The sequence below is a fragment of the Curcuma longa genome, chromosome 4, assembly GCF_044706935.1.
Source record: "Curcuma longa cultivar G26 ecotype Majalengka, Jawa Barat chromosome 4, ITB_CL_G26_1.1, whole genome shotgun sequence".
Lineage (NCBI taxonomy): Eukaryota > Viridiplantae > Streptophyta > Magnoliopsida > Zingiberales > Zingiberaceae > Curcuma > Curcuma longa.
Window position 1 is genome coordinate 9,459,805 of NC_133864.1, and position 15,319 is coordinate 9,475,123.

The following is a 15,319-nucleotide window of genomic DNA, read 5'->3' on the forward strand; positions in this document are numbered from 1 at the left end:
CCAATGTACGTCTAACATGTCAAACTCACTCATAGGTTTGACATTGCTTGTGGCAACGTCAAATATAAGGGCAGTTAGGAGTGAAGTCAAAATATGGTAGTAAGACATAAGAACTCTTCTACTAGTGTTAATGCTGGCAGAGTAAATGATGGTATGAAATATGTGCAAACTAATGTCTATGTCTAGCCTATGACATAATGCATATAATAAAAATATATGAAATAGTCACACTATAGTGGCATCCCTAGTGGTAAGGGTAAGATGCAAGTTACTAAGACTTTATACAGAACATAGTCTTATACTCTTAGTCTGACAGATGAAAATTGGGTCACTGTAGGCATCCTCTCCTCCCTAAAGAAGTATGAATGCATAGTACCCAGGGTAATGTAGCAGTAAAGATCACCAAAAGGTAAATTCCTGGGAAGGTAACACAAAAATGTGGATGATGAATGTCTAAGTTCTAAATGGTCTCTAATGATGGCGGGAGATAGAAAAAAATCTCTACCTCCAATTTTGATGGAATAGATTAGGTCATCGACCTTAACCAGGTTATTGTATAGCTCAGTACACAAATCTGTGTTAACCGGGCTAGTACAATAAACAAGGCTATCTAAACCATAGTAGTCTATAACCTCTACTATAGGTCTACATGATTGCATGAAAAATATCCTACATAAATATCTAGAATATAAAGGAACATATGTAATGGATGCGAATCTAGTCCTAAGCTCCTCAGTAGAGAATCTAAGATCTATAGTAGGGGTACTAGAGGTCCCAGCCTCAGTGGTCTTTCACTAATCTTATTGACATAAATTAATAATTTAATAATTAAAATGATTTAAATAAAATTAAGACTTATTTAGGGTATTACTTAAGCATATCTGACCAATAATAGAGAACTGATGACCTAGGCAACGCGAATGGTCAACCAGAGTTGCAACGAGCAAGGAAGAAAAGGTTTTAGGGTGGCTATAAATTAGGTTTTGGGTGTCTTATATATAAAGACTCGTTCCAGACGCCTGGATTTTAATCTGGGTGCCTATAATCGGTGGAGCAGGGCACCTAAATTGACTCCGAGCACCTAGATTTTGAAAACCACGGGTGCCTACACAAAATCGTGGGTGGATTTTGTGAAGCAGTCTGGGGCTCCTTAATTTATATCTGAGCACCTGAATTTCGATGGGTTATGTTAAATTACAGGTTTTTAAAGTTGGTTATTATTTAATTAATTAGATTTTGATTTAATTTTGATGGTTAACATTTAGTTATAACAAATCAAACTTAATTTAAGTTTAAAATGATAAATCCCAGTCAGTCTCATGGACTCAATCCCTGGGGGTGACCGGCCCGGTCCCACAGAAGTTTTCCACCGACCACCAGGGTAAATCGGGAAGCGCATACGGCGGCCAATCCAGATGCCCAGCATCCTTTGATTGCGTTCCCCATTTGGAAGAAAATTCTTACAAATACACCATAGCTGGGGATCAAACTGCAGGTCCCTAGGTCACAACCCGGATGTCCTACCGTTGCACCATTGCCCCGGGGACAACTTAATTTAAGTTTAAGTTTATTAATTAGGTTGTGATTTGATCAAAATTAACTTAAGGTTTAAATTCATTACTTAGATTTTGGGTTAATTTTGATTAATAAGTTATAATTAATTAAATTTTAATTAGATTGAGTTGATTGATTTAATTTATAAATTTAAGTTTAGTTGATTAGATTGATTAATTTTAAATTATTTTCTAATCCCATCTCACCCAATTTTAACTTTTCAAACAATTAATCCTATGGGTGGTGTGAGATGATTGTCAATGTTTAATCTTAATTAATTTAATTATAAGATTCTAAGACTTGATTAACTTTGAGTTAGATTCAAGTTTAACTGTTGATCAATTAAACATACATTTCAGATTTTAACTATTAGACTATGGCGAGGCACAGAGACCTTCTTAGGTATCAGAGCAACGACCACTTTTTAAGATAAAGCTAATTCATGAAATTATATACTTAGTTAATCTAATGAAAAATTTTGATCTAACTAGTCTAGGATTTAACGAGGTAGCTTCGGTTAGTTTCACTTAACTAAATAGACCAAGTAGGATACTCCTCACCCCACTTGACTATCTAGACCAAGTTTTCCTAACATTCTATCATCTCACCCCACCCTGGTACTTAGTTAGGCAAGTATCAGTCAAGTCTTTGTCCTTATCTAGCCTAATTAAGTTCATTCTAAGTTTAGAAAAAATAGAGAAAACAAAAATAAAATAAAACATGAATCCTAGTTCATCTAGCTAAGTGGTTTTTGTTTTGGCTCCCCCTAGATCATGACCCTTGTTGGATCTGGTCAGATAATGAATCTGATTCTTAGGGACCCAGTATTGATTTAGTCTGACTTAATTAATCAACCTGGACTTGAAAACTCATGCTTGGATTCGTGGTTTATAGGTTTGATTAACTAAGGAAAGATAAGATTTATGTAGTGATTTTGCTTTGTACCCAAGTCCAGATCGATTGTATATGACCCTTTGAGTCTCAAGCATCATGTTAAGATACTTGGAACCCTAAGTGAACAGTTCCAACGATCTTTTGAGATCCTCAACTTGAGTTTTTAAGGTGGAATTTTATTTCTCAAGTTGTTGGACTTGAGTCAAAGTTTCACTCTGAACATCTTCCGTTGAGGAACTAGGGTTAGTCTTCTCCTTAAGGAGTATAACCTCCTTTTGGAGTGACTTTACTTGGACTGTGGACTTAGATACTTTATGAGATAAATAGTAAATTATTGAATATAATTTTTCAACTAAATTAGCTCTTACATTGGGGTTTGAGCCTTCTGAACTGGATACAGATCAATGGCTTGACTCAGACTCAACTTCGGACTCAATGTCGAGTTCTGATTCAATTTCGACCACTTGCTCTCATGCTAGTAGAGCTAGGAAGCTCGCTTGTTTTTCCTTGTCTGACTCTTTTGAGGAGGATTCATCCCACGTAGCTTTGAGCGCTTTCATCCTTGGTTTCTTCTCCCTCTTTTAATTTGGACAATCTACCTTAAAATGTCCTTTTTCATTGTAGTCATAATAAGTTACTTCGGCTTTGTTGATTGTGGTTCGACTTATCCAACTTGCTTGTTTTTGGATTGGATCACTTTGTTGACGTCCGACTTTCTGAAGCCCTTCTTCCTCTTGAATATTTTTCAAACTAGGTTAACTAGTTCGGTCATGATTTCATCATTTTTTGATGAATCTGACTCATCTTCAGATTCGAGCCCGGGTCGGTGCTTTGCCTTTGACTCCTTCTTCGTTTGTCTTACAAGAAAAGCAATACTTTTTTTGGCCGGAGTGGCATCAGTTTGCCCATGGAGTTCAAATTCTATAAATAATTCATCAAGTTTAATCTTGGAAAGGTCCTGAGTGTTGGTGTAGGGAGCACTAGTCTACCTCTAGGATTTCGATATTTGAAAATATACCTAGGTTTGATCAATTTGACTAAGAGTTGATCCAAACAGGACCTAATGTTTGAATGTGAGTAAATTCTAGTCAGATCAGTTTGACCATAAGACTAGCAAAAAGTCCTAGTCAGTTGGACCGGGCAAGGAAGTTCTAGTTAGTTGGACTTGGCAAGGAAGTCCTAGTCAATTTGATTGGACAAGGACAAGTCCTATAGTTAAATGCTAGGCAGGAGAAGTTCTAATTGGAGGCTTGGCAGGAGAAGTCCTAGTTGAAGGCTAGGCAGGGGAAGTCCTGATTGGAGGCTGGGCAGGAAGTCCTAGTGAGTGAAGCTGGGCAGGAAGTTCTAACTAGAGGTTAGGTAAGGAAAAGTTTAAACAAGTCAAGGGTGATCGGATGTTTGGTAAGTGAGAAGTCTACCAAGTGACTAGTCTTAACTGGAGGCTAGATAAGGAGAAGTCCAAGTAGGTCAAGGGTGACCAGATATTTAGAAGGTATAAAGTCTATTGAGTAACTAGTTTTAACTTGAGGCTGGGCAGGAAGTCCTAGAGAAAGAAGCTGGGCAGGAAATGCTAACTAGAGGTTAGGCAAGGGTATTAGTAGTAGCCCTAGAGCAATTATGTGATTATTGACTAGGGTGTTCGTCATCCAAGATGTAGGTCAAGAAAGGTGTGGTTGATACTTGCTTTTCTGTAGTGTACAAAGGTTCTTTGCCTTTATGTTGATTCAATAGAGGGGTCTCATCTGCCATTGACCCGTATGAGTATTCTTTGGGTGGAATCACGACCTTGCTCCATGGTTTGTCAAAGATAGCCAAGAGGGGGCAACTAGACTCATCTACTCTAATGCGTGGTACCTCATTCGAGGTGTTGGGCCTCTTTTCATGAGTAGCATTTACTGTAGTGAGTCTCTGTAACATTCATTATGTTATTTGGTCCACCAGTGCTTGGAACTTAATGAAAATCATTTATAAAACTATTGTAACAACTATGATCATATATAGTATAATTGTAGCAACCAGTGGTGTAGCCACATGGGGATGGGAGAGTGCGATCGTCCCCTTGATTTTTTAAAAAATAATAATATATATAATATAAAATTAATATTAATTAAAATCAAAATATGCGTGTTTTCTATTCATTTCTCTTCTCATTGTTTTCTAAAATAGTCTCAAACCCTCACCTCCAGTTTGATCGACTGATTGATCATCATTTGTTGTCAAAAAATTAAAATTTATCATATATTTGAAATGCCTCAACCTAAGTTATCCACTAGTACTACTTTTATGAGGAAATAACATGACTTAGAACGAATCTGTCATCCCTCTTCTCTCGTCGGCACTACACGATGACGCATTTGTTGTCATTAGCATTAGTTCTTATTGTCGAAAATCATGATTTGAGGAAGATTAGGCTAGTTTCAGTATCTAGAATGCGATTTCGAAGGTTGTGGAACGTGGTGAGTGAAAGTGAAACCTCAACTCACTTTTCTATTAATTTGATTTTTGGATATTTATGGTCGAAAATTTTAAATTTTGATTGATTAATTAATTGAGTTGTATTTTGTTTTTGTGTATGTGTTGAAGAATTTTTTTATTTAAAAATTAAATAAAAATAATGAAAAAGAGTTATTAACAAGTAATAAAGTTTAATCATCAATTATATTGATCCCGATATTTAGTTTTGCTCACATTATACTAATATTTTTCTAAAGATCTTAAATTTATATGGCATAATCTTTAAGTTTAATAATAATTAATAGGAATTAGAGTTCAAAAATGAAGAGTATACATTTTAATTTTAGAAAGTTAAAATTAAATAACACGAGGTATATACCTCCATGTATGTATGGTGATATCTGTCTATTTACTTTTTTACATAGATCATGGGATCGACCGTATGAAACTATTAAGGTGGTAAATTTCACCTTTTGTAGAAAAAATATCTATCTATTTAGAATAAATATACTAGAACGATATGAGGGAGAAGTATATATTAGAATATCTCGATAAACATAATAACTAACACGATGACGATGATATATAGAACAATAACTAGCCTCGATGGCATCGAGCCGAGGCTATATATAGAAGCGATAGGAGGATCACAAGTGTGGGACTCGAACTAGCTCCCATCTTTATTCAATACATCGATCTCTCTATTACTCAGCTACTATCACGGGTCCGGTCCGGTCCGGTCGATCAGCTCACACTGCACCACCAAATTCACATATGACTTATATTGATAATGTAATAATGATGGCGATTAGCATTAGGTTAGAATAATTAATATAGTTATCTTAATTAATCACCTGGAGCAATCAGTGGAAGCACTGATGGGGAATGGAAGGTGGACGCCGCAGCTGCCGGGGAGCCCGGAAAGGCGGCCGGGCTGGAGGCCAGAGATGCCGGACGCCTGCGAGCGGATGCAATTGCACGCCGCACGGCGGTCGGCAGTGGTCTGCGCGCCGCTGTTCAGGCCCCTCACCCCATTGCAGCAGGCAGGGGGCGCCGCCGACACCTGACCGGTCACGTAGGGAACGCATGGCCGCAGGTCGGAGGCCACTTGGCCACATGTGACGGCGGCGTCGACCTGGGACGATCCAGCCAGGAGGGCGATAGCCGCCACCAGCACGAGCACCACCGCTAAGGCACAGGCACTGGAGCGAGCCATTGGGAAGGAGAACGAGAGAGGGAGTCGTCGGAGTTCGTTGTGTTGTGTGTGGTGTGCAGTGGAATGGGAGCGTGGGAGAGGATTTTATAGTGATAAAGTGAAATTGAGTGGCTTAATTGCATTAATGAAGTAGTTGGTAGTTGAGGGTAAATTAAATTCGATCGATAATAATAATGATTTTGCCATACGTTTACACGTTTTATAATTTTTGGATGATGGAAATTAATTTCTTGGAATAGCTAGTTTTATGAATAAGTTTAATATTATGAGTTTGATTTGATGTTTGTTAACGAGAGCGAATAGAATGAGGGTTTGATTTGATGTTTGTTAACGGAAGTTTTGAATAGAATGAGAGTTTATGCCCTGGGGCATAGCTGAGTTAGTTACGACGTAGCAGATTTGTAGAAGAGAGCAAGGGTTTGAATCCTGGTGAAGTCAGGCAATACCCTCTTTGCATCGTGATCAACTGCAGTTTTCTGATTTACCTCCTCACAAATGGTCGTGTGACCGATCGTGTAGGGCCACTAAGGTGGCAGATTCCACCTTTTGCAAAAGAGAGTTTATTAAAGAGAAAAATTATTGGTACAATCAATTTTGAATCAGGTTGATCAAGATTTAACTTGAGGCGAATTGAATGAGAGTTTTTAATTTTTATCTTGGTTTATTGTGAGAGGTATCTATATTTGATTAACCTTGAGTTAGATTCAGGTTTAACCGTCAATTGATTAAATACACATTTCAAAAATTGATCTCCAAGCAGTGGCAAGGTACAGAGGCCTTATTGGATATCGGAGAAATGACCACTTTCTAAGACAAGATCAACTTAAGAAATTGTATATTTAACCAACTTATTGATAAACCTTGGTCTAACTAGTTTAGGATGTGGCGGGGTATCTTCGGTCAGTTTGATTTGACTAAGTGAATCAATTCAGGTACTCCTTACCCTTCTTGATCACTTAGTCTAACTTCCCTGATGTACTATCATCTCGCCCCACCCTAGTACTAGGTTGGCAAGTATTAATCAAATAGTTAGTCCTTAGTCTAACGTAATTTTCTATCGCTTAAAAGGAATTCTAGGTTAAGCAAGTAATTAAGCAAAGAGATTTGGTTCCCCCAGGATTGTGCCCCTTGATTGGTCGAATCAAGTGAACCTGATCCTTAGGAATCAAGTATTGGTTCAGTCCGACTGGATTGACGAGTCGTGACTTCGGAACCCACGCTTGGACTCGTGTTCGGTTTCTACGTGTAAGTGTAATGAATGATTTATTTTTAGCCGCATACCCAATTTCCGATCGGTTGTATCCAGCCTTCTGTGATCCAAGCATCATATCCAGATACTTGGACCGGGAGGTGAATTGTTCAAGTGATCTTCTGAGTTCACCAACTTGAGTTTTCAATTGAGTATTTTCTTCCTTGAGCTGAACTCGAGTCGAATCCTCAACCGATTCACTCTGAGTCGGTGGCTCAGGGTTGACTTTCTCCTTGAGGGTTACTAATTCCTCTTGGAGCGATTCAACCAAGGCATCAGCCTTATCTAATTTCTTACTTAAACTAATTATTATAGAAAATAACCTTTCGTTACTTACAGTGGAGTTCGTGCCTTCGGAAACGGATACAGATTCGTGGTTTTCGTTGTCCAAGTCGTAGTCGCTTTGGTTCGGTTCGTCCTGGGCTGGAAGAGCGAGGAAGCTCGTCATAGGTTCTTTGACTGACTCCTCGGAAGATGACTCTTCCCAAATCGCCTTTAGCGCTTTCCACTTTGCCTTTCGATCCTTCCGTTGGTTCGGATAGTCTGCGATGAAGTGACCCTTTCGACCGCATCCGTAGCACTTTAGTTCCGACTTTCCGGTGGTTGAAGGCTTCAATTTGTTGACCACTTTCTTGATTTCTGATCGGCGAATTCCACGCTTGTTCCGGAACATCTTCCTAATGAGGTTCACCAACTCCGAGGTTACTTCGTCGTTAGCTTCGGAGTCTGACGATTCTATATCTTCCGAGACTTTCTTCTTCTTCGAGTCGGTACCTGCAATTAGTGTTATACCTTTCTCCTGCACTTCCGTATTAGTTTGTTCGTGCAACTCGAATTCATAAAACAAGTCATCTAACTTTAATTTATTTAAATTCCTGGAAACTTTGTAAGCATCCACCATGGATGCCCACAAGGTATTCCGGGGAAAAGCTTTGAGAGCGTACCTTATTACATCCCGGTTGTCGATGCTTTGTCCGATTGCATGCAGGCCGTTGAGTATGTCCTGGATCCGTGCGTGCATTCCGCTTGCCGTTTCTCCTTCAAGCATTTTAATATTATACAATTTATTAATTGACAAATCCCTTTTGCTTACCTTGGTGTCGGAGGTTCCCTCGTGCAGCTCAATTAATTTTGTACAGAGGTCCTTTGCACTGCTGAAAGGACCTACCCAATTTAGCTCCTCTTTTGTTAGTCTGCACTGGAGGGTTTGAGTTGCTTTTGCATCTGCCTCGATCTTCTTTCTGGTGGCGGTGTCCCAGAACTCGCAAGACAGTGGTTTTCCATCATTATCAGTAGGGATTAAAAATTCCGTCTGGATGATGATCCACATCTCCACCTGAGTTTTCAGGTGGCATTCCATCCTGGTTTTCCAATATGGAAAGTCATCACCCGAGAACAACGATGGTCTTGCGGTACTGAAACCTTCTTGATGGGCCATTAATCTAGCACACAAGAAAGCAGCAAAAAACTTTCCAAGACTGGGTCTTGGATTAGCAGTGTGGGAGAAGATTTAAGAAAATAAAAAAAACAAAATTGAAAAAATCTTTCTTGATCAGTGGTTGCACTGGATTCAAGAACTCCCGCTCTGATACCAATTGTAGGTCTCAAGGATATACACATCTCCACAATGGCATGATATTGTCCACTTTGGGCATAAACCCTCATGGTTTTTATTCTTGGGCTCTTCCCAAAAGGCCTCAAGCCATTGGAGATATCTTCCATCCTTTTAAACTCATGATCTTTTTCATGTGTTTTAGATGTGAGACTATGTTTGCACCTTTGCAACTCAACAATCCCTCCTGAAACAAAGGACCACATGCCCCCCTTAAACAGAAAGCCACTGTTTGATGTCCGAATCCTCGATCCACCAGGACTTTCTGCCCCTCGGTCCACCCGACCTACTATGACTTCCTCCCTAGCCGCTACTAGGACTTTCTGCTTGGTGTCGATGCTTTGTCCTAGTAGCGGGATACCTATTTAGAATGACATTTAGGGAGTCTAGAAATATCCTCACACTGTTTCTTGACTCATGCATACTTGCCATGACATGCATCTGCTTTATTTTAAATGCATATAACATGTCATGTCATCATGTCTAATTTTTTGCTTAACTTAGAATGGTTAGATTAGGACACATGAATAGTTGATACTTGTCAACATAGTACTAGGGTGAGCGAGATGATAGTATGTTAGGAAACCTTGGTCTGGGTAGTCAAGTGGGGTAAGGAGTATCTTGCTTGATCTGCTTAGCTAAGTGAAACTAACCGAAGCTACATCGCCACATCGTAGACTAGTTAGATCAAGGTTTCTCAAGAAATTGGTTAAGGTCATAATTTCTTGAATCAGTTTTGTCTTAGAACGTGGTCGTTGTTCCGATACCCAAGAAGGCCCCTGTGCTTCGCCACTGCTTGGAAACTGATTTTTGAAATGTGGACTTAATTGATTAACGGTTAAACCTGAATCTAACACAAGGTCAAATATTCATTAGAAATTAAACATAAATTTAATAAAGATAAAATTGACAATTCATCTCTCATAACCTATAAGGTAACTCGTGTATGCCATGTATTGTGACATTTAGTACAGGTGAGATGATAAGGACATTAAAGTACAATGTTTTGAGAAAGGCTTTCAAAAATTATTATAAATACTTTTATAAAAACTATTTTTAAAAATTTGATATTTACTTGAGATTCGTGCATGCTGGGTGTATCTATACTATAATTTTTAAAACATTATATATTTGAAAACTTGGTTGACCAACACATTAGACACAAACCTCTAAATCAACACTAAGTCTAAGAACTCTAAGACACATAGGCAGAAAATCTTTGTGGTCAATAAGAATGTCCTAAGAGAGTGTCTAGTTCAGGGGGAGATCATTCTTGAAAGACATTAAATTTAAAAGACCTCTTAAAAACAAATTTTAAAAAAATTCTAAAATTATTTTTTTGAAAAATCTTATTTTGCAAAATATTACAAATTGTTCATTTAATTTGGAACAACCCCTAAGACACATAGGGAGATTGCCTTGTAGTTAACAAGGAGCCCTAAGGGAGTGTCAGATTTTGGGGGAGTCTAAGTTTAAAAGTTTAATTAAAAATTATGTTTTAAAAATTATATATTATTTACTCTATTTGATTTAGATTAACCTCTAAAGACATTTAGGGAGTTTGCCTTGTGGTTAACAAGGAGCCCTATGGAAATGTTAGATTTAGGAGGAGGTCCAAATTGAAGGAGTAAAATTATTCAAAATTCATAAAATACTATTTTACATATTATCTTTTTTGGTTTGGGTCAAACCCTAAGACATTTAGGGAGTTTGCCTTGTGGTTAACAAGGAGCCCTATGGAAGTGTCAGATTTAGGGGGAGGTCCAAATCGAAAGAGTAAAATTAATTAAAAAGTTATTTTCCCTAAAATTATTTTTAAAATTATTTTATATATTATTCTTTTGATTTAGGATCAAACCCTAAGACACATGGGGGAGTTTGCTTTGTGGTTAACAAAGGGCCCTGAGGACGTGTCTAGTTAAGGGGGAGATTCTAATTTAAAAAGGATAATAAGTAATTTTTTTAAAAATCTATCTATTTTGAAAACACTTATTTTTAAAAATACTCTATCTCAAATCATATTTCAAAAATTATTATCCATTATTCTTTTAATTTGAGTCAAAGCCTAAGATACACAGGGAGATTGCTTTGTGGTCAACAAAGAGCCCTGAAAGTGTGTCAGGTTAAGGGGGAGATTCTGAATTAAAAGAATAATGACTAGAACACTTATTTTAAAAATTCTTTTGAAAAACTATTTAAAAAACTATTGTGAAAAACCCTTTTCAAAACTTAGTTTGAAAATACTTATAAAACACTATTTTGAAATATTTTTTCAAAACTTATTATTGAAAAATGATTATTGAAAATTATAATTAAAAAAAATCTACTATGGTCTTTCAAGAATTATCAAGACTTAGTTGTGATCATAGAGATACCATTATTGTTGGTGCAAGAGTGAATGACTTAAACTTAAAATCTTTTTGATGTGTGAAAAGGGGGAGAAGGGACCTTAAGTTAATAATATAGAATTCTCCCAGATAATTAAATCCTGACCTATATTAACTTAAGAAATTGTCAAACATCAAAAAGGAGGAGATTGTTGGTGCAAGAAGCACTAGATCTTTCCTAGGATTTCGATGTTTGACAATATACCTAAGTCTGGTCAGTTTGACCAAGGGTTGATCCAAACAGGACTTGATGTTTGGATGTGTGGAAGTGAGTGAAGTCTAGTCAGATGACTAGCGAGAAGTCCTAGTCGGTTAGACTAGGCAGTGGAAGTCCTGATCTGGACGATCGGGCAAGGGAAGTCCTGGTAAGTGAAGCTAGGCAAGGGAAAGTCCTAGTTGTAGGCTAGCCAAAGGGAAGTCCTGATTTGGAGGATTAGGCGGAAGTCTTGGCAGAGTCGAAGCACTAGGTGAAGTCTGGGCTGGTCTGGAGGACCGAGTCGCAGCAGAAGTCTGGACTGGTTTGAGAGAACCGAGTCGCAGCAGAAGTCTGGGCTGATCTGGAGGATCAAGTCGCAGCAGAAGTCTGGGCTGGTTAGAGAGGACCGAGCCGCAGCACAAATCCTAGGGGCTGAGGACAGAGCCGAGCAAAAGTCCAACAAGTCAGGAGGACTTGGTTGGCAAAGGTAAATTCTCCATGAGTGGAGTGGGTAAGGACGTGTTCCTGGAGTGGAACAGTAGGCGTCAAACTAACCTAGAATTTTGATAGAAATCTGAAGTTAGACCCACAATATAAGGGCAGGTTGTGTTGCTTTGTTTGCATACTTGTCTTGCAGGAACTATGATGCAGGGGCAACACGGGAGAAGTCCAACTTCAACAGGCCATAACTTTTGACTCGGGACTCAGAACGAGGCAAGGTCGGATGCGTTTTGAAGCTCTCTCAGAGGCCTTTCAAACCTGAGAAAAAAAGTTACTGGAGTCGACTCAAGAAACAGTGGAGTTGACTCAAGTTGGAGTCGACTCAAGCAAGAGTGGAGTCGACTCGAGCGGAAGAAATTTGACCTGGCTCGCGGAGAAAGTGGATCCTGGAGTCGACTCAGATCCTGGTTGAGTCGACTCAAGCAGCCTATAAAAGAGAGGCAATGTGCACAATCAAGAGCAATCAATCTATAAGTTCTCCTCTTCATTTAGTGGTGTTGTTGAACGCGAACGAGGCCAGAATCTTGCAATCGGGGAAGATCTAGGAGGAGTGCGCGGCGCTCAGGATTTTCCAAGATCGACAAACAAGTTTTGGTTTATTCTTACTTACTTGTTCATTAATTTGTTTATTATTTTCTTTTATACGGACTGTAAGACAGGTTTCTCCGCCTCCGAACAAGGTTCGGAAAGGAGACCACTAGTGGATGGGCGCCTCCTGTACATAGGCCTTGGACGTACTAACCCTGGGGGGTTAGGAACCAAGTAAAAATCTGCGTGTCCCTGTGTTTTTTTACTAATTCTGCTGCTTAGTATTCTGATAGAAAACGAATGAACGATTTTGAAAAGCGATGATACACTATTCACCCCCTCTAGCGTGTCACATCGATCCTACAAGCTCTATGGAAGTGTCAGATTTAGGGGGAGGTCCAAATTGAAAGAATAAAATTAATTTAAAAATTTATTTTCCCTAAAATTATTTTTAAAATTATTTTATATATTATTCTTTTGATTTAGGATCAAACCCTAAGACACACGGGGGAGTTTGCTTTGTGGTTAACAAAGGGCCCTGAGGACGTGTCTAGTTAAGGGGGATATTCTAATTTTAAAAGGATAATAAGTAATTTTTCAAAAATCTATCTATTTTGAAAACACTTATTTTTAAAAATACTCTATCTCAAATCATATTTCAAAAATTATTATCCATTATTCTTTTAATTTGAGTCAAAGCCTAAGACACACAGGGAGATTGTTTTGTAGTCAACAAAGAGCCCTGAGGGTGTGTCAGGTTAAGGGGGAGATTCTGAATTAAAAGAATAATGACTAGAACACTTATTTTGAAAATTCTTTTGAAAAACTATTGTGAAAAATCCTTTTCAAAACTTAATTTGAAAATACTTATGAAACACTATTTTGAATTTTTTTTCAAAACTTATTATTGAAAAATGATTATTGAAAATTATAATTAAAAAAAATCTACTATGGTCTTTCAAGAATTGTCAAGACTTAGTTGTGATCATAGGGATACCATTATTGTTGGTGCAAGAGTGAATGTGCTTAAACTTAAAATCTTTTTGATGTGTGAAAAGGGGGAGAAGGGACCTTAAGTTAATAATACCTTAGCTAGATGTTCAACTCCCAACTGACCCATCTAGACTTAGTTTCCAAGACTCAGTTCCTAGCTGATTTGCTACCAAGCCCTTAGCTCTTAACTAACTTCCCTTGTGTTAGGAATCGGGAGATGGCTAGAGAGGGGGGGGGAGTGAATAGCCTCTCTTCGAATCGATTTTTCTCCTACAATGGATTAGTACGCAGCGAAAATAGGAAGAAAAACAACTAACAAAACAGGGAAGAAGCTAACACAGGGATGTACGAGGTTCGAGGATAACTTGCCCCTACTCCTCGGTGTGTCCGTAAGGTGGACGATCCCTTGATCTTCGGTAGATCACACCCCGGATGAATCCGGCTAGATGATACCTCCTTCTCGGTGGAGTGACATCTCCACACCAAATCTCAAAGATATGAATTAAGCACAGAGATAAGAAAAAGGTTGAGGCAGTTAACAGAACAACAACTTACAGAACAGACAACCTCAACTTAACCACAATATCAAGTCAGCGGTGGCAGATCAGAAGATTCACCCGAGAGCAAGAACGCCAACACCTTACAACACCTCAGGCAAGAGCAATGAACGCAAGAGAGTCACAACACAATTCCAATTCACAGATTCATAGCTTTGTCTAATGATCTCTCCTTCTCCATCCCCTTCGTTTTTTCTTCCTTTCTTCTACTCATGCACCCATGTCTACTGAATCAACTGAGCCCCTCTGAGCCCTCCGACCCACTGAAGTCATCATTGCCAAGCGAGTTCAGTCATCGTTCAGTCGTCGTGCCAGTAGCCGTTTATCCAGAAATTGGCTATCAAACAAACCTAGTAGGATGGAAAGCCAATCCTTGACTCTCCTCATTGTTCCTTTATTTGAATTTGAATATCTGCAAACTCAGAGCAAACTCAGAAATACATCAGCACGAATCAAAGAGCAGATCTGAAGAGCAGAAATACCCAGAAGTATAGTCATAATCGATCAAGACATCGATTAAGAGAGAGTGGAATCGATTACCACCCTTGTAATCGATTCCAGCGTGACTTAATCGATCAGTTGATCGATTACCACGTTATGTAATCGACCGTGTGATCGATTAAAAGTCGTAGCGCGATTTCCACAGTACACCTTGTAATCGATCAAGTGATCGATTACAGTGTGTTCCATAATTGATCAAGTAATCGATTATGATGAGTTTTGTGCGACATTCAATTCTCACAAAATGCTCAGTAATCGATCCGGTGATCGACTGACCATCCTAGCTACTAGTTAATCGATCCACCCACCGATTATACTGAAGTTAATTCGATTCCCACATAACTTGATCACCTGGTCAACTCGTATCTCACCCGAGCCAACCACATTGGACTATGTATTCAAAGAACAGACTCCCAAGCCTACTCTGACAATGGTCCAGTCTGGAGACAAGCTACCAAGCCTTCTCCGACCATAGTCTGGTATAGAGAATGAGATACCGAGCCCTCTCTAACCTAGTCCGGTACAGAGAAAGAACTACCGAGCCTTCTCTGACCTAGTCCGGAGAACGAGCTCCCGAGTCCTCTCCGACTCCATCTGGTCCAGAGAACGAGCTCCCGAGCCCTCTCTGACCTAGTCCGGAAAACGAGCTCCCAAGCCCTCTCTGACTTCATCTGGTC

General features: G+C 38.9%; 2 protein-coding genes across 3 annotated transcripts in view; both read right to left on the reverse strand.

Moving 5' to 3' along the window:
• Positions 1 to 15,319, reverse strand: part of LOC141826465 (mitochondrial import inner membrane translocase subunit TIM44-2-like) — a 58,745-nt gene that overhangs the window by 40,519 nt on the left and 2,907 nt on the right. The gene's annotated exons all lie outside the window — the stretch shown is intronic.
• Positions 5,574 to 6,143, reverse strand: LOC141828688 (non-specific lipid-transfer protein 1-like). The gene is made up of 2 exons (XM_074716146.1): positions 5,757 to 6,143; positions 5,574 to 5,656 (listed from the first exon to the last, which is right to left on the reverse strand). The coding sequence occupies exons 1-2, from the start codon at positions 6,116 to 6,118 to the stop codon at positions 5,647 to 5,649; spliced, it is 372 nt and encodes a 123-aa protein (XP_074572247.1). The 5' UTR covers positions 6,119 to 6,143; the 3' UTR covers positions 5,574 to 5,646.